Genomic DNA, 18897 nt, shown 5'->3' with positions numbered 1-18897 from the left:
GAAAAATATATAATGATAAATGTCTTAATGAGAGGTAAAAGGTTTGAACATGAATTATCAAACTTTGGTAGCAGCTTCTGGTGTCTCAGGGAAAATGGAGGCAATGAGTCCCATATTCATGCACATTTTGAAAGCTGCATGTCCCTGAGCTTAGGTCTTTAATAGTTCTTTCATTTTTAATTATTATATAACCTCCACTCTTCAAGCCCTATCGCAAACTAATGTTGCTGCATAAAACACATCAGTGCCTTTCTCAATTCGTTAAAGGTTGGCTTGCAGACGTTCTCTTTTACTCCTAAAAGATACCTTCTAACTAACTTTCTACTTTCTTACACAGATGATTCAGAGATAAAAGCAATATCCGTATCAGTGGAGTATCCTGCTGTGTCATTCTAATACATCTTCGAATCAAGGAATGTAGTTCTAACAGGTTGGTTTCATGCTGTGCTAACGATAACCTTACAAGTGTCTCCTTTTTCAGCTGTTACTGCAGTTCAGGGCTGCTGGATGAGCAGAGAGGAGCAGAGAGGAGCAGAGAGGAGCAGAGAGGAGCACTGCTCTGCAGCTAAAGGCTCACGCTGATAAGAGGAGACAAACGGAACCGTTGACTGTTTCAGGTGGTTGTCACTGCGTGTCGTCATGGTGCTGATTCACTGCAGGGTCTGTCAGTCCGACACGGGAAGCTCGCTTGTCTCCGGTTGGTCGCCATGTAGCAAAAGTACCAAATATGTTTTTTACACCCACTTCGTTTAGAACAATGGGCCTCATGCAAGAACCAAGTCGTGTGAACAGATTTGTTCTTAAGTGGCTTGTACCAATGATTTAAGTTTTTCACTGATGGATTGTAAATAAACCTTTTATAAATTACACTTCCTAATTATGTTGACACTTAGAATTATCCTAATTGACTCTACAATTCAAATTGTAGGCTACCTTTCACAATAAAAGCCCTAGACATATGCACTGCGTAACTGTTTACCAGAGTGAATCCAAATTCACTTTTGCTCAAAGGAAACTCGATAATATAGCATGCAGTAGCTTAGGCTACACAACAATTGACCTCAGACAGACGGACAGACGCTGCTCTGGGTCAATAGGATCCCAGCATTTGGTACAATGTCTGCAAAAATCTATTTGAATATTTTATTGAAAAAGTGTTGCAAATGACTCAAATTTGCATCTCTGCAGGTATGAATAGTTTTGATGCCAATTTGCATGCGAGTATTCAGCATTTTTCCCATTAATTCATCACGCCCTTAATGTGTAAAGGCTTTAATGGAGGCTTATTTTGGTGGATGGGGTAAATGAGCTTCTCCATCAGACAGTTCTGACTGAAGATTTGAGTTCAGCTACAGCGCTCTGCTAAAATAATCATTGTTATTATTTTATTCCTTCCAGGAGTGCCAGTTTCCACTCTGCTCTGGGAGAAGATCTCTAGAAGCTCCTGTACTCCCCTGCCTGCACATAATCAAGGTTAGTGAACATGTTTACACGTACACACTGATACAGAGATGTAGGCTCACGTATTCACGAGCACAAACACAGTGTAAATGCAACTCCAGGAGCCAGCAATCAGAGAGTTAGTGGCTCCTTCCATCCACATATCGGATAAGTGGCATAAAGAAAAGAAGCACATGAACAAATAAAACGTAGGATTTAAAAGAATGCATGGGGTCAAATCACTGTCAATATCTGAGCACAAATGAGATCCACGCGTGCGCTACTGAAACAGCCGCACACGAGCACTTTCACATCACTCCGCGCAGAGTATCTCTGCTCGTGTGAGGAGAAAACCATGCTTTGAGCGCGAGGAGCATCCCCTGGCGCTAGTGGAGTAAAAAGTACAATATTTACCTCTTGAGATGGAGTGGATCTCATTTGTGCTCGCGGATTTTGACAGTGATATGACCCCATAGAGCGAAAGAAAATAGAAGGTAAGAGTAAGAATGAAACGCAATAAAAAGTGCAAGACATGAATGATTAGTCCCAAAGTTCTTTCAATAGAAGGCAGTTTTAAACACTTGAGCCCTGATTCAAAAGAACGTCGGAGCAGACCTCAAGTTTTCGTGGAGTTTGTTCCAGATTTGGTCTGGATGGTTAGAAGCAGATCAGAAATGTATTTAGGTTTTAAGCCATTAAGTGCTTTACATACCAACAGTGGTACATTAGATTCAACTCCGATCTGGATGTTTTCCTACGGATGGCAGCCTTCTCACATCGTGCTCTCATATATGATTGCAATGTCCTGCTTATGGGAGAAATTTTTCTTATTTTTTTTAAATGTTGCTTTACAAGTTGCCTATATGGATGGAATACAATTGCAGATTCATTGGAGATTTAAATTGTTGACGTGGTGTCATAATTAAACTTAATGTTAACCTTAATGTCAACGTGGCACATTGATCAGCAACAAAAGGTTAAAATGGCCCTTCATATAAAAAAAGGTGCCGACCCCTGGTCCACACATTTAAGATGATGTCACATCTGGACAGTTCTGAGTGCCGATCTCTCATGATGTGGTAGAACTGGATCACGTTCACGTCAGCGTCAATGAAGACACCCGAGCAAGACGGTGCAAACAATAACATGTGCTAAGCACTTAAACTTCCACTCATCTTCCAGTGCATGCTGGGATGTGAAGAGAATACCCTTCTTTCCATCAATAAAAGTATCAGGCTGAACGTACATGATGCTGCTAGAGGATGCTGTGTGTTTTCAGCCGCCTGGTTTGGTGCCAGCTTACGTGTGTTGATGCGAGTACTGAAGCTGTTACTGCAGCGGGTTACTGGCCTGTTTGTGTCTCTGCTTGCTCCAGTGATCTCCAGGTTGCATCTGACTGTCGGATGGAGGCTGGATGACGGTTATGACCTCAGCTGGGAATCATCCTCAAAAAAAGAGTTGCTATATTCTGATCATCTATTCTAGTAGGAGTTACGTTTTGTTGTTGTTGTTGTTGTTGTTGTTGCTAAAAACACAAAGTGATCAAGACCAAATGGAGGAAGATATACAAACTGGCCTCACCAAGAGCTGTGCAACACGTTTTGTTAGTTTGGATCCTATAGGATCAAATTTGGGTTGGTTGTCTTCCAAATAGAATGATTTAATATAAACTTAAAAGCAGAATACTAATAAAATGTGCTCATGCACTGTTTGTATAACTCTTTGGGTTGAGCAGGACACAGATAAATATTAAAAGTCTAATTGTTAAAAAGAGCGCATGGTGCTTCAAACCTCCCATTAAATGTCTAAACTATTGAAATGTCGATGGTGTTCATCTGTCATCGTCTTGATTGTGTGTTTTATCAAATGATAAGCATCTTTTAGCAACACTTTGTGTAAAAAGTTTTACGTAGGACAGTAAATTGCAAAAGACACATATAAATAAGATTTCTTTTACAATAAAAAAAGGAGATTAAAATACACCAAAGCTGAATAATGATAACAACGGAAGATTAAACAAATACAGCTTGTGAGGTGAGTGAATATTCAGCAGACAAAAAGTTTAAAGCCTTCAGCAAACGTTGCATAGAAACTGAATGCTTCTTCTCTGTTGAGCTGATATAGCCTCAACTCAACAGTAGTCTTCATTTTGTCCCTTAACCTGAGTCAGAAATATATCAATAAGTATTATATATCTATTCTGAAGATTTTTACAGAGGGGTTTCTACAGAGGGGTGTATTAATAGCCTGATTTATTCCTTAAAACATAATGAAAATATATTGTTTTTATGGCTGTTGACAGATGTATGGAGTGATACAAAGAGATGTCCAATATCCATAAACCTTTGACTCTATTATGTCAACACAATTAAACCAGAATTTAGAACCTGGCTTTATCACATGCTCAGATTTCTGTTCTGGGCAGTTATGCAAATGTACACATATTTAAAAAAAGAAAAAAATATGTTTAATTTGCATATTTACACATACATTGTTAAAAAAACTTGTCATGCAAAACAAAATCTTAATTTAAATTATCAGCCAGGGACGTTTCATGACAATAAGTAGAACATTTGCCTAAAGCTGAACACTGACCACTAACTAGTCTGTGGCACCAAACATCAATATACGAAAAATATTCCAACAGACAAATAAAAGTGAGTTTTCATCCAACACTTGTTCTCCGATGTTATTTTGGAAAATGTGAAAAAGACCTTCAGGAACCTAAATAGGCATGTTAACTTCTTTAATGTTGATGTGTTTGTTTGTTTAATTTGTTTAATTAATAGAAGATCTCGAAACATAGTTTTTTTTCTCACAAGTTGGGGGTTGTACTCTCTCGTCCTCACTTGGCTCTGTGTTACACCCCCTTTGACATCTCGGGACCGTCTGGTTGAGTGCGCTGCGCTTTTTTGGTGGTTTTTGGACACTTCCTGTTTTTTGAGCTCGAGCTGCAACGTGCATGTCCCGTGGACTCAACCCGGGTTAACAGGGCGGGCAGGTGGTGTCTCACACCAGTGTTAACCGTGTGTATTTAGGACTACAGCTGCTTTTAGGAAGGATAACATCGTATGCTGTTATCCCCCGCGCTGTATACCTTCTTGTTTCTTTGAGGAAGGAGCTAAACGAGGCGTAGTGTTGCGCTTTAAGGGTGCAAAGAGAGAGGAAAGACAACCCGGATTCAAACAGGTGTCCGGTTGTCTCCCATCAGCCCGAGACCGCAGAAGGAAGGGAGAGAAAAGGTGACAAAACGGAGGAGGGGGGAGTATTGTTTTTATTTACCAAGAAAAAAGCGCTGTCAATGAGCAAATCAATCCGCTAATTTGAGGACGTGTCGTTTCTTCTTTGGTTCAACGGCGACGGAGACCCGACATCGAAACAAGGAGAAACGCGGCTTTTAACATCGGAAATATATCTTGTTTTAAAAAAAAAAAAAAAGAGAGAGAGAGAGATAACCAGCCGTTCACCTCCTGTCGTTCTTTCTCTGCGGAGAAATAGGGGGCGGTAGAAGAGGGGAGGCGGTGACTGACGTCCCCCGCGGGACAGGCCGACCGATCCACGCTTCTAACAGGTGTGTCTGAAGAGGGCACAGCGCTCCAATCTGCACCGCCCGTTCATCCGGTCGGTCCTAACCCTGCCTCCCTATCCCCTGTCCCCTCTCGTGTCTCATTGTTCCTGGAGAAATTGCATCCAAACAGGGGGAGCTGGTTTTTGGAGTTAAATTTGGCTGTTTTGGCATCCCAGTGAGCGCTTTATTCTTTTCTCATTCCGGTTCTCCTCGCAGCTACTCGTTGGTGCGTAACAGCAGAGAGGAGGAGGTGGATATTCAAACGGCTAATTTTCAGACGTTAATTTAAAAAAAAAAAAAAAGAAACAACGAGTGGGACTTTGTAGCGTGCTCCGTGTTTTCCCGAAGGAATGGAGACAGTTTAAAGAGGTTGTCGTGTCAGAGCTGAAGATTTTAAGATTTTGTTTGATTTTTTTTCTTTTTCTTCCACCAGATTGGGAGGTTTGGACTGATTTCGCCCCCTGGTGAAGAGGCAGAAAGCCGCTGTTGGTGCTGTGGTGTCGGTGACGTTCGCTAGCCAAACTGGACCCAAATTCTTACCAATTTCACGGGACAACAAATTGGACTCTCTCGCTCTTGTTTAACCATGACAACGAGAAAAGCCAGCAGTGTGGCGGACACGGTGACCACCACCACCACCACCAACCAGCACCAGAACCAGAACCAGAACCAGTCGAGGAGCGGGAGTCCCATCAGCGGCGTTGAGGCGGCGGGCGGAGGAGGGGCGGAGATGTTCGCTGAATTTCAGGACTGGTGCTTGCGGACGTACGGGGACTCCGGCAAGACCAAGACCGTGACCCGGCGTAAATACCACAAAATCCTCCAGACCCTGATCCAGGGGGACGAGGAGAACAGCAACGGGGCGTTCGTGCACGAGAAAAACAACAACCACATCAACGCCAAATTTAAATTCTGGGTCAAGTCCAAGGGCTTCCAGGTCGGGACGCTGCAGGACAGCAAGAACGGGTCGTCGGACAGACCGGTGCTGTACGTCCCCATCAAGGCGACGGTTAGTGCGTCTTCCTCTTTCACTCCAGACTGTGTGCGTGCGTGTGTGTGTGTCGCGTTCATGATGCGTGCGTGTCCGTCACTTTTTGGGCTACCCCTTATTTTGTCGAAAGAAATAAGATGTGTGTGTGTGTGTGTGTGTGTGTGTGTGTGTGTGTGTGTGTGTGTGTGTGTGTGTGTGTGTGTGTGTGTGTGTGTGTAGCCTTAAACTGTACCGCATAACTTTCCCTGGCTCGGTGCCATGTCTATACAGCAAACACCTGTTCCAATACAGAGCTGAGCCTGTTGGTGGTTTTGCATTGGCACCTTTTTTTTTTTATGCCCACAATCTTTATTTTACCAGCATGTCCCAGTTGACTGTCAGGCAATATAGTGGGAAAAGCTGCACACAGAGATGTAGGCTGCCATAACACAGTTAACTGAAGCCCCAAATGATGTTGTTGGATCAGTTTGTGTAACTACAAGACACCAATATTTAAAAAAGTAAACAACTATTGGCATTTCACATGCTGCAACCAGTAAATCTATATCGACAAATGACTAAAAATGATTTCTGCTGTTACTGCTGAATATGAATGACAGCAACAAGTCACCCAGTCATCAGAAGAAACGTGCAGTTTTTGTGTCTGTAGTACAGTTTGGTGTAGTACACTTTGGTTTAGCACTGCTGGGTATTACAACTGGAATTGATTAATTTACTGTCAAATGGCTAATTGACAGATTTTTTAAAACAATAATTAAGCTACATCCTTGAATGTGAACCATCCAGTTTATCTGTCTCACCTTTATCTTTGCCCTCCTGCCAGTTTGGTAATGACCTTTGACTCGGAGTTGTACTTTTTTCCACATTATTCCAATTTTTATGATTCAAAACTCTCCAGGTAAAGTTTGTTTTCATTTTTAGAAACTATATATCAAAGAGAGTATGGTCACACATTGGTCTGGATACAAGTCATGTACAAGTATACCTCAAATGTTCCTTGTATTCCTCTTAGTATTAGTATTCGTATAGCATTTTGCATACTTTATCTTTTGCTCATTTCATATTTTAAAAAGGAAATAGCCCAGGTGAATAAAGTAAAAAAATAACACTAGATATCACTATGAAACGTCCCCAATTGATTACTTATATTAAGACAAATGGGTTTTTTTGTGTTACATTTTCTGAAAATGTATGTTTAAATATGCAAATGAGGCTTATCTTATCAAGTAAATGGTAATTTGCATAAGTTTCCAGAACGGAAATCTGAACATTGGAAAAAAGCCATCACATTTTTAGAGTCAACGGTTTTCCCAGAAGGGATTTTTTACTGATTGTATCAGAAAATACTGTCAACACCAATACAAAATAAAATCCATTTTGCCAAGTCTTTAGGAATAAAATGTCTCAGGTTATGAATGATGTATGAACAAACCCCTCTGAAACAAATATTCAGAATCTGAGAATATACTAATTTTGACAAAAAGGCTCTTAAATATATTTATTGTAAAATTCCATACATTTACTAAGACACTATGGCTGAATAGGATAAACATTTTGAACTAAAAGTTATCACCATGAAACTTCCCCAATTGATTAGTTACATTGTTTTGTTTATATATTTAAATATGCAGATTACTTTTGGTGAATTTAGGAGAAATTTGCAGATGCTAATGTGTGACATTTACAGTTGTGTTGGTTCTGCTTTTGGGGCGAGCCAACCTTTAGCAAGGCACTTGTGGCGATGAACTGGTGGGAAGGAAAGTCTGTATTCATGCCGTCACGTAAACTCAATTGTGTTGCATTCATTTACCATCGTGGGAATTTTGTCTCGAATATGCTCATTTCAACCAACAGATGTCAGTTGAGCGAAATACAAACGTATAATAACGATGTATATCATGTCCACAAGTGTAGACTTTTACTGACAGACAGATGTTTCTTGAAGTTGCTGCTGGCTTGATCTCCATTATGTAGCATCAGTTAGCTATTCATGTTTTGTGGTGTTTAACTCAAGTCTTTGTTTAGTTTGCATCCAACTAAATATGTCATGATTAAAACACCGACTCATAATCTTATCAAATAGTAATAGTGTCAGTTGTTGGACTGATTATAGATATGATTTGGGTAGTGCTGAAACATTTAGTCGATTCATTTATTAGTGGATGAACGGGACATTAATCATCTTAACCGATCACGTTACGCTTCATGCGAGAATGACAAATATTTTCCTCTCAGATGTGAGGGTTTGCTCGTCTTGTTTGCGTCTTTTTTATATCTTTTGGAAATTGAAGGTCTTCAGGTTTTTCGACTGTGGAGTGGAGAAGATAAGTAATGTGTGATTGTTTTTGACCATATTCATTATCGACTGAACGATTATTGAGTAATGTAAAAATAGTTTGTTGCAGCGGTAGATTTGAGAGTCACGACTGAAGAATGAATGTACAGTCCCAGTTGCCCATGTCGCTCTGATCCAACATTTCACCCAGACATTGCTTTTTTTTAATAATCAATTACTTATCCGCAGCATCAGTGATCAATACTTATTGTTGTGTGTCCACTGATGTCACGGTACAGTAAAGTAAAATGGTGTAGCGTCCCTGTTGTTCAGTGTGTTGTCCTCCTTTCTTTCTGGTCAGCTCTCACTTCCCACATTATAACTTCTGCTGTGTTTCGAAGCAGAATCATCTGTAGTTTTCCAAATGTGAGCTGTAAAATGTGTGTAGTTTTTCGGTTGTCTTTGTTTTTGTTTGTGGGAGTTCACATGTTCGTATTTTCAAACCGGAGAGCACTTGTTGAAAGTGGAGTGCAGTGTGAGTGGGATGGCACAAAGATATGAATAAGAGGAAAGAAGAATGGGCTTGTTTCTGTGATTGCAAAACACTGTAATGTATAGAAATGATTCAGTCCAGTAGGTCTGTATTCTTTATTTATTGTATATATTTAGCCAGGATCATCATATCCAAAGGGGGCCAAGATGGCAGCGTAACAGTTCCACACAAGCACTTCATGAAAACACAAATAACAAACTTAAAAACAAAACAGCAAAAAGTTCAAAACAATATAAAAATATCTCATTAAAGAGACGACAAACTTGCTTTAACCAAAGAATTGTCATTCAGTGTCAGGACAAGTACATTCAGCACTCAAATGATCCTTAATACTGTTTGTATAATCTTGTATGCTTATAAGATAATGTAGTTTTTAAAATGTCTCTTGAGCTAACACCTAGAATTCTTTTCAAATTACCTTCACCAAAACCTGTGACTGACGTACTTTATTTGTCCACATGATCTGATGTTACAGCTACTTGTCGGCGACAGTAGAAAGCATAAATAACGAGGCAGTTCATGTAGTACGGCTCCTCTCAAACTGACTTTCTCATTAAAACTGCAACGATGTGTGCGGAAACCTGAATCAGAGACAAATGACTGAATTTAACATTGTCAACGAAGATGAACTTGCATATATATATATAATGTCACCATAATCAACTGCTGATTGAAGCATTGCTTGAATGATTTTTAAACATTTTAATTTGTTTCTATTCAAGTTATTTGTATCGGCCAAAATCACAACTTTGCCTCAGAGGGTTTTACAATCTGTACACATACGACATCCTCTGTCCCAGGACCCTCACATCGGAACAGGACAAACTCCCCCAAAAAAAACCTTTAACGAGGAAGGAAAGACTTCTATCATGGAAACCTTTGTTCACCCTGAGTTTATACTCAATATGATGTTTAAAAAGACAGATATTTATAATTTGAGACTTGTTCAATCATCTTATTATTTACAGTACCAATCTGATACACATCACCATCTTACATCATTTTAGGTTTTGTCAACATTTAGTACTCAAGTCTAAATCCACAGAGATTCCTCGGAACAACATTAAAAGCAGCTCCTCAATTGTCCTCGCTAAGGATGTGGCAGAACTCTATATAATGGATTATTAATATAATCAACATGTGTTATCTCAATCATCTGTGGAAAACCACGCCTGAATGATTATTTTTTTGAGTCTTCAGACTCACATCACAGGTTGTTCAAATGGCTGAGCAGACGGGTCAATGTGATGCAGGATCGCTGTGGAGATGAGAAGGGTTTGAGAGGCTGGTTGGCATGGTTACCGTTTGGCTAATTTAACCCTGTCCTATATAATATCATATTCAGATTAACATCAGGAGTATTGCAGTCAGGACTGGGGATCCTCTCTGAGTTTATCTTGTGTAAATCCCTCTGTGTGTGTCTCCCTCTTGGCAGCAGCAGGTCTGTTGAGTCTGTTTAGTATCTGAGGATCGTCTGTTTAGACTGCAGAGAGAGAGAGAGAGAGAGATCTGTGTGTTATTTCTAAACATAGCTGGACCGATGGTGGAAAGATGAGGACGTTTTAGTCAGTCCTCAGTTAGATTACTATAACTACGTTGGAGCACCCAAATCACAAAAAACATCATTTTCACTTCCCCTCTCACGGTATCGAGCAGTCGGTTTCTGACCCCACACCAATACAATAGAGGTGAATGTCATTTGATTTCTGGTTACAACTAAATTGCAAAATCATTTTACAGAAACAACACATAGTTTAAAAGTTTCATAATGACAGATGGACCAAGGCACACAAGTATGCAGAAGAATAACGTATACGAATACGTACAAAGCACGTATTCGTATTGAACCGTTCAGTACGAGGCTCACGGGTCGATACACATTATGAACCGAACAGTACGTTTGGAAAATACAGAAGCTTAAGTTGTGGGAAATGTAATGCGCTCAACATGGCAACCCACCCGACATAACAGACATCGTGCTGTTTGACACGCCCACCACGAGAAACAACATTCTACTCCGGTGAGGCAGGTTTGTTCTGGGAGAGACCCGCTACGCTAAACTAGCTTAGCAGGAAAACCAAAAGCAGCACACATGCTACAAACTCTCCCCGCAGCGTTTAGGCAGCTACTCCCTACCGATTCTTCCAGGGCTAAAGCAATCGCCACGGAGATTGTTATATTTATAGCCGCGGATATGAAACCCTACTCTGGAATGGAAAAACCTCGCTGTACGAACATGCTTAATGCTATTGAGCCCCGTGACACTACTCCTTCACGAGCCCATTTCACCAGACCATAATTCCTGCTTTGTAAAAGAAAACAAAAGCCCAAACAGAGAATCAAATGTCCGAAGCATCCGCTGCTGCTCTGACAACAGACGGCCGGACGTCACGGACTACACAAAGCTACCCGACTGTACGACACAAATAGGCCGATGTCATTAATCTCGCATTTCTCAGAAAGTGCAGCGGATCTCTCGCCTCCTAGCAAAGATCAGAGAGATTGTGACCCTAACAGCAGCCAACGTGTTAAAGACAAAACAGGAGTTGCTGCAGCTTCCTGTACACAAATTAATCCATCATTGTTCAAAGTAAAAAGTGGCATTTCCGATTTTTTGCTGTATTGAACCGTGCCGTACCGAACCGTGGCACCGAGAATTTTGTGAACCCTAATATATATATATGTGTATGTATATGTGTTAAATGTGTTAAATGACAGTAAAAAAACCACATATGATATATGGTAGTGGGGGCACCATGATACCAGAGGCAGGCAGGATCAACATTAGGGTACCAGCTGGTGAAGCGACCTTGCAGAGATGCAAGCGATGGAACCCTTTGAATTGAAGTGAGATTTGGGTCTCATCAGTTAGTTCAATCCCCAATTCTTCTTCCCAGGCACTTTTCCGATGGTTACGAGAGGGGCGAGAGATGTTTTGAATGATGTTATATATCCTTGAGACAAAGCACTCTTGATAAGGGTTGAGAATAAAACATCCATTCATCCCCCAGTTGGGGCAGCTGGAAAGGAGGGAAAGCATTTTGTGGTAGGACAATTTGGACAGTTCCAATGAAAACTCACTGTAGACGACATAGCACAGTCTGGTGATTGTCTTGAAGGTCTGGGAATTGTTCTGAGTAACGGGAACATTTGTTTTAAAAAGGTCGGTTGCTGTTAAGTAATTGTCAACCCTTTGATTTGGCCCTCAGCTTTTATTCAGGAATGCCCAGTTGTGACATTTTCCAATTTCTAATTGTGTGTCTCTTGGTTTAAAACGTGGCAAATATATATTAGCAAATTGTTTCATATTTTTGAAGACCCATCTTGAACTTGGAGGCGGGATTTAGAGTGACAAGCGAACATCGTCAGTCATATAAAACCACACTTGACTGTTAGCTTGTGGGTCGTAGTGGCTAGCAGAACAACATCATGTTAAGAGGTGTGTGTTTGGATCGCAGTTGGCAACAACTTTGTTTTTTTTGTTTGATGATATTAAAACATAGAAGGTCTAGTGTTGTTTGTTTACATCAGTGATGGTTTTACAACCAACAGTAAAACAGGCCAGTATTTTTGATTATGATCAGTTGAGAAAAACGTACATATTCTGCTCCCTATGTTCCGACTTTTCAAACACATGTGATACATGCATTTATATTTGGCAATTGTTCATTTATTCCACTACTGCAGTTACAATACTTGTTTGTAGATACATTCACTGTTAGTTTGGGTCTTTTAAATGGGATTCATTGCTAATTAGAAAAATAAATGATACAACCATTTAAATCTTTTCCCTGTTGTCCCATACACACCAGTTGTGTGGCCGTGGTCACGACATGTTCACCTCTCCCCCCCACCGCCTATTAACTTAGGTGACTATGCTGCGCAATAAAACAGTTTAGGCTATTTATGTCTCGAGAAACACAGGAAGTAAACATTAGATGGTGGGAAATGATAGCAACAACAGGAAAGAATAACTGTCATTTGCTGTTTTTCAGAACTGTCAGCAAGTCATTTTTTCCCTTGTGCAGATCGAACCTTAAGTCCTGTCTTTGTCAGGCTGGATATTGTTCAGAAAAAATACGATACCAGTTCTGTTGCTGCTGTCAGTACCGTTAGCTTGCTGCTAGCCACCATTAGCTTGCTGCTAGCCACCGTTAGCTTGCTGCTAGCCACCATTAGCTTGCTGCTAGCCACCATTAGCTTGCTGCTAGCCACTAGCTCCCGTGTGCATGCTTCTGTATGAGTGTAGCTGCTGCGGTAAATGTGCCAATCACATGTTGCATTACATTGAAGAATGCTTGCTGTAATTGGTTGCAAGCAAAACCATACAGATAGTATTTTTTTTTTAGGATTTTTGTTTAAAAAGGATGGGATGTCAGTAGTATCGAAACTACTTGGTACTGGGTTATTTCGATTGATACCTAAAAGGTATTGAGTACCGATACCCAGCACTGTCCATGTCTTTGTGAGAAACACAAGCCTGGATGTGTTACACCACATCTAAATGCCGTGTTTATGGCTCAAAACAGCATCCTGCTTGTTTTCTGTCTGCGTCGTGCTGAGAGGGGTATGACCTGACTGCAGCAACGGCTGATCAGACAGAAAGTGTGTTTATACACTGACACTGATACACAGATAAAGTGTTGTGTGTTTGTTTGTGCAAGACAAAGAGATGATATTGCTCAGCTGATCTCTGAGGTATGAAACGATGTTGGAATGGAAGACGTGCAGAGGTTAAACTCACAGGTGAGACACATGACGGCATGCAAGTAATCAGAACTGATAGAGGGACCGTTTGATATGACTCACATGGAATATTACTTTAGTTAAAGTTAAAGTGACAAAGACACTGATTCCTTTCCATTTGTTTGCATTCATCTCTGTACTACGTTCAGCAGCCTACAGCTCAGTTGAAGTTTCATTGAGTTTTTGTCACGTGACTGTTGGTCTCAGCAGTGTTGAACTTTTGGACTCATGAGTCAATCATGGCTTCCCAGTTACGCTAATGTCTTGACACTTCTACACATTTTTTTTTTTTTTTTTAGAAGATCACAGAAGCGTGATGGAGTCCACCTCAGGGAACAGGATTCTGTTCTGTTGTGTTTTTTTTTCTTCATATCCAGCAGGGGACTTGTGCTACATTTCATCGTCCTCGCCAGTGCAGTTCTGTCCTTTTGTCACTAACAGAAAGTGTCAGTTAATCAAAATGAGGGTGTGTAACGCAAGTTCGCCCAACCGGCTTGTAGAGGAAAAACTATCCTTCAGTTAATTCAAGACGGCACTTTTTAATTAGCTTAATTAGAAGTTAAACCGCCCATTTTGCTTGCGGGGGTCTTTGGTTTAAGACTTGGAAGAGAATCTGGCCACAAGGTACATGTACAGTCCTCATTAATATAAAATACTGTGTATGTATATTTATGTGTGTGTGTGTGTGTGTGTGTGTGTGTGTGTGTGTGTGTGTGTGTGTGTGTGTGTGAGCGTGCGCTTTGGGACTGTCCATGTATGTTAAAGCACTACCGATCATGGTTTTTCTTAGTGATATTATCAGTGGTATTAAACTTTTATCCTGAATGTCCCATGCAATCAAAAGCTGAAAAATATCCTGCTCATACATTTGCCCCTCAAACACACAATGGATACAGGTAATTGTAATCATAATTGTGTGGCTCTTTTCTTTAAAATAATCTGGTATCGCTCACATGCAGTCCCATGTCACAGAATACAAATATAAAATACACAAAGTAGATAAAATACTTAATACCTTCAACTCCTCATCTTCACATTAGGAGCTCTGCTTCAGAACAGGCTTCTCATGTCTGGTGTTGATGACAGCTGGTGATATGTTAGAGACAGATTTGATAGCATATAAACATCAAAAGTGATGCTTTAGAAGAAAGAAATATTCCAAACAGAACAATATTCAAGCTGATGCCTAGTCTGTATCTCATGCTTTTGTGAATGACAGCAGTACTCAGATCCTTTACTGAAGTCAAAGTACTAATACCACACTGTAAATACACTCAAAGTACTGCATTCAAAACCTTACTTTAAGTCACTGAGGAACTTTTGTTCTCAATTTAATACTGATACTGTAAACAGTGCCATCAACAAGAAGATTGTCTGTTTCTATATGTATGATGTTTCTGGATTAATATTACTTCTGCCTTCATGTATATGTTGAATTTTCAACACATCTGGGGATACGTGGTTTTCACTGGACCGGAAGAGGAAGAACAATTGTAATCTTAAAAGTAACTTTAGCAAAAAAAGTAAAACAATCCAACATTCCTCTCTGAGATACAGTGAGTACCACACAACCCTGAATAGGATACGCGGTTACAGATAATGGGTGGATATAGTGAGTAGAAGTATAAAGTAGCATAAGACAATACTTAAAATGTGAAGTAAACAGGATGTAACTTTTATCTTAATCAAAGGTCATCGTGGAAACATAATCATACTTATGTGCAGCATAGCAGGAGCGATGAGTCTTTGGGCATTAATGAGCTCTGTTCCATTGTATGTTAATGAGAATGAAATAGTCCACTTATTGTTTGGGCCAGGTTCCTAAACCACATGTCCCATGAACCCTTCTGCTCCGTGAGAGGATGTTACTATCAGTCTGCTGCCTTTTTGTCTTCCTGTCATCTTCACTGAGGACAGTAAACTGGTTTTCATGTGTGACGTGAGGAAATCTATCCAAGTCTGATACAATGACGTGAGCTGCAACATAAAGGCAACTTTGCAGCGGTGGTCCCAGCTGTTATGGTTATTACAGTAATGCCTGAAGATTTAAACGTTTCTATAGGATCCAGTGAAAGAGAGAGGCATCCGTTTCTCTGGTGCCAATGGAGTCTGACGCTCCAGCTGAAGAAGGAAGCGCTGAGTGGTTTGTTGGGTCTAATAATAGTTCCTATCTAGACAGTGGTGTCGAGTACACGTGATGACAGCTTCCCCTTCCCTTCACTGGCCTCCACCAGAGTGGTAGACAGAGGCTTTGACAGTTTGAACAAGAGTTGTATCAGTTGCTCCGTGGATTATTGGTGCGTTGTTATGACTGGGGTCGTAATTGTCCTGTATCAGAGCCAGTAAAATGTTGAGAAACAACAAAAACAAACAAAGAAATGTCAATAAAATAAACACAGCGGTTCAGGTTGTTGTAAGTCAAATGACTGAAATAACAACAAGCAACAGCTACCTCTGAAGATGATGCTGGCTGGTAAGATTCATCACTTCTGATTGGTGCGGGAAGAATGACTCCCAAACAGAAAACAGCTGACATCAACATGACTGCAGACTGAATAATACAGGGAAAATGTAATTAAGTCACAATTTCTCCGTCGACATACTGAAATATTTAAGTGGAGGATAAAGCTGTGGGTGTTCAGACAATACAGACATACAAACAAAATAGTTTTATTTCTTGTTATACCTTTTTGTTTTCTTCACTAATTTGGAACGTCCAACCCCCCTGTTGGCCTTGGAAAAGTGTAAACAACTGTGGCTTTGCAGACCGCCTCAGCTCCAGCACGCTAGGTACGGAGTTATAAACACTGCTCACAGCTGTCTAGTTTTAAAACAAGACATTATAAAACGGTCTTAAATATGCACTCACTGCGTACATGAGTAGCCACAAATTGATGCTCAGAGTATTCCCATGCGACATGATTAGATTTGCCCCATGAGGACAATACCCAAACGGCTGCTGTCACATACACAGAGCTGTCTGGACTTGGATATGACTCCGTTAAACCAGGCTTGCCTGCGCTCTTATCAGCACCGCGGTGGGGATGGGAAATGGTATGTTTAGGTAAACAGATGGATGAATGAAACCTCTGTGTTTGTGTACGTGTGTGTGTGTGTGTGTGTGTGTGTGTGTGTGTGTGTGTGTGTGTGTGTCCTCCTATTAGCAGCAACAGAGACAATTTGTCCCAATGTAGAACCATGAGAGGAGGAGGAGGGACTTTCCTGTGCATCTGGGGGTCTGACGGTCTGTGTGTGTGTCTGTTGAAGGAGGGACAGCTTAATTGGGGTGGCCTCCTCTATCAGGCCTCAGTGATCTCTGCTATTTCAAAGAGCCCCTTATTCTGTCATTATAAAAACCCCAAATTGACAGGAATTGGTTGGACTCGTGTGTGTGTGTGTGTGTGTGTGTGTGTGTGTGTTTTACCCTCCCTTTGACCCTAACCTATCATACACATGTGTGTATGTGTGAGTAAGCAACTGTTCTGTGCCAGAGGTTAAATGAGGGCCAAGCAGCGGGTGAAGCAGCGGGCACACTGCTGGAACACAATAGAGACCTCAAAATCAACTCTGTGAAGTCTTAGAGCAACGTATCCTCATACAGCGTTCGTTTGATATCTTACGAAAAGTTACTCCTCATTGTTCGTGCTTTTTCCTACAAAAGCCAACAACACGTGTCAATTTCCACTCATTACATGCATATGGTCTTTTCAAAATAAACTTCAGTCTTCGCGGGAAACTGCTCAGTTGGGTTTAGGCAACACAAGTACTTGGTTCGGTTTAGGAAAAGATAATTTTTTCGGTTGAAATAACCACGGATGTGCGTAACTAAATAAATCAACATGAACTTCTCGTGTTCAGCGGTCTCTTGGCTGAAAGATGGCTGGTGGCAGCAGGAGAGATGCCTTAAACTACAGATTTTATCGCTGTTTCAGCTCAGAGCTGAAATGATTAGACAGTTGATTGATTGACTGAAAAATTATTTTCATAACTGATTACCTGAGCTTAATATCTTAGGGTTTTGGAGTGTTGGTCTGATCTAGTTGAAGATGTCCCCTCAGACTTGACATTTTTCAGACCAACTCTTAAAAATAAGCAGCAGATTAATCGATATTATGAAAATAATTATATTGAGCCCTCATTCAACTGTGATTCTAACCCTAAATATAGGCTGAACAATATTCTGACTAATGCAGCCTAATATTTAGATTTATAAATCTACAATATTTCATTGCAAATTATGTTTAATTTAAATTAAATTAACTAAGCCTTTGTATGCACACTGCGTGCACTGTGCCAAACACGTACTCAGATTACTCCAGCAGACAAACAGGAGGGGGTCGCCTGTGTATGTTCTATCTTGTCAGAGGTCCTTGGCTGAAAATCAATTGAGAACTTCAGCTAACTTACCTAATGTACTCTCATGCTTTGACTCCCATCATCTTGGTTTATAGCTGCTTACATTTTTGGGAGCATGAGAATACACACGTTCACTACCAGCTAACGTGGACTCTCTCACACACACGCTGTCCTGGATTAGACAGATTGTCTACGACTGTTGTCCAACTTGAGAAGTGTGACGCTGTGTTTCTTTGGCCTCTTGAAAGGTGATTATGTCATGTCCATGTCTACCCTTCCCTCCGGCTTTTACTTGTTTGGCATTTGTTTCCTCGGTGGCGCCGAAACACACAAAACATAAAGCAGAGATAATCAACTGTAGTACATAGAAACTCGCTATCCTTGTGACAGTCAGTGGTCGTAGAGGATTATTCCCTCTTTGTGTCAGCAGCAGGGAGTTCCTGGAAAGTGACTGCTGCTGATTTATTTGCACTTCTGAGTGTGCGTGTGTGTGTGTGTGTGCGTGTGTGTGTGTGTGTGTGTGTGTGTGTGTGTGTGTGTGTGTGTGTGTGTGTGTGTGTGTGTGTGTGTGTGTGTGTGTGTGTGTGTGTGTGTGTGTGTGTGTGTGCGTGCGTGTGCGTGTGCGTGCAACTCAAAGTGAAACACACACGCACACACCTAGCTGTTGTCTTTGTATGGTGGATCAGTGCAAGTGTCAGATGTCTTGGAGCACAATGGAGGCAAACCCCCACTGTTTGAGAGTGTGTGTCACTGCTCAAAGACAGAAGGGGTGATGGAGTGTGTGTCTGGGTTTGTGGTGTGTGTGTGTGTGTGTGTGTGTGTGTGTGTGTGTGTTTGTGTTGTGCACAGCTAAACTCTTGCTGTGCAGCTGTATGCTGTTGACTGGTGTAATTATGTTACTGTGAGGCCAGCGAGAGAGAGAGAGTGTGTGTGTGTGTGTGTGTGTGTGTGTGTGATGGGGATTGTTA

General features: G+C 40.9%; 1 protein-coding gene across 1 annotated transcript in view; it reads left to right on the top strand.

Moving 5' to 3' along the window:
- Positions 1 to 5594: 5594 nt before the first annotated feature.
- The window catches only part of LOC306708239 (nucleolar protein 4-like), a gene marked incomplete at both ends in the record, with an annotated part of 123456 nt that continues 110153 nt past the window's right edge, over positions 5595 to 18897 (top strand). The window contains one exon of the mRNA XM_079176024.1: positions 5595 to 6017. Within this exon, the coding sequence (XP_079032150.1) occupies positions 5595 to 6017 (423 nt within the window). The remainder of the gene's footprint in view (positions 6018 to 18897) is intronic.

Source organism: Pholis gunnellus (genome assembly GCF_910591455.1).
Source record: "Pholis gunnellus genome assembly, chromosome: 2".
Lineage (NCBI taxonomy): Eukaryota > Metazoa > Chordata > Actinopteri > Perciformes > Pholidae > Pholis > Pholis gunnellus.
This window is presented reverse-complemented; position numbering and strand designations above follow the sequence as displayed.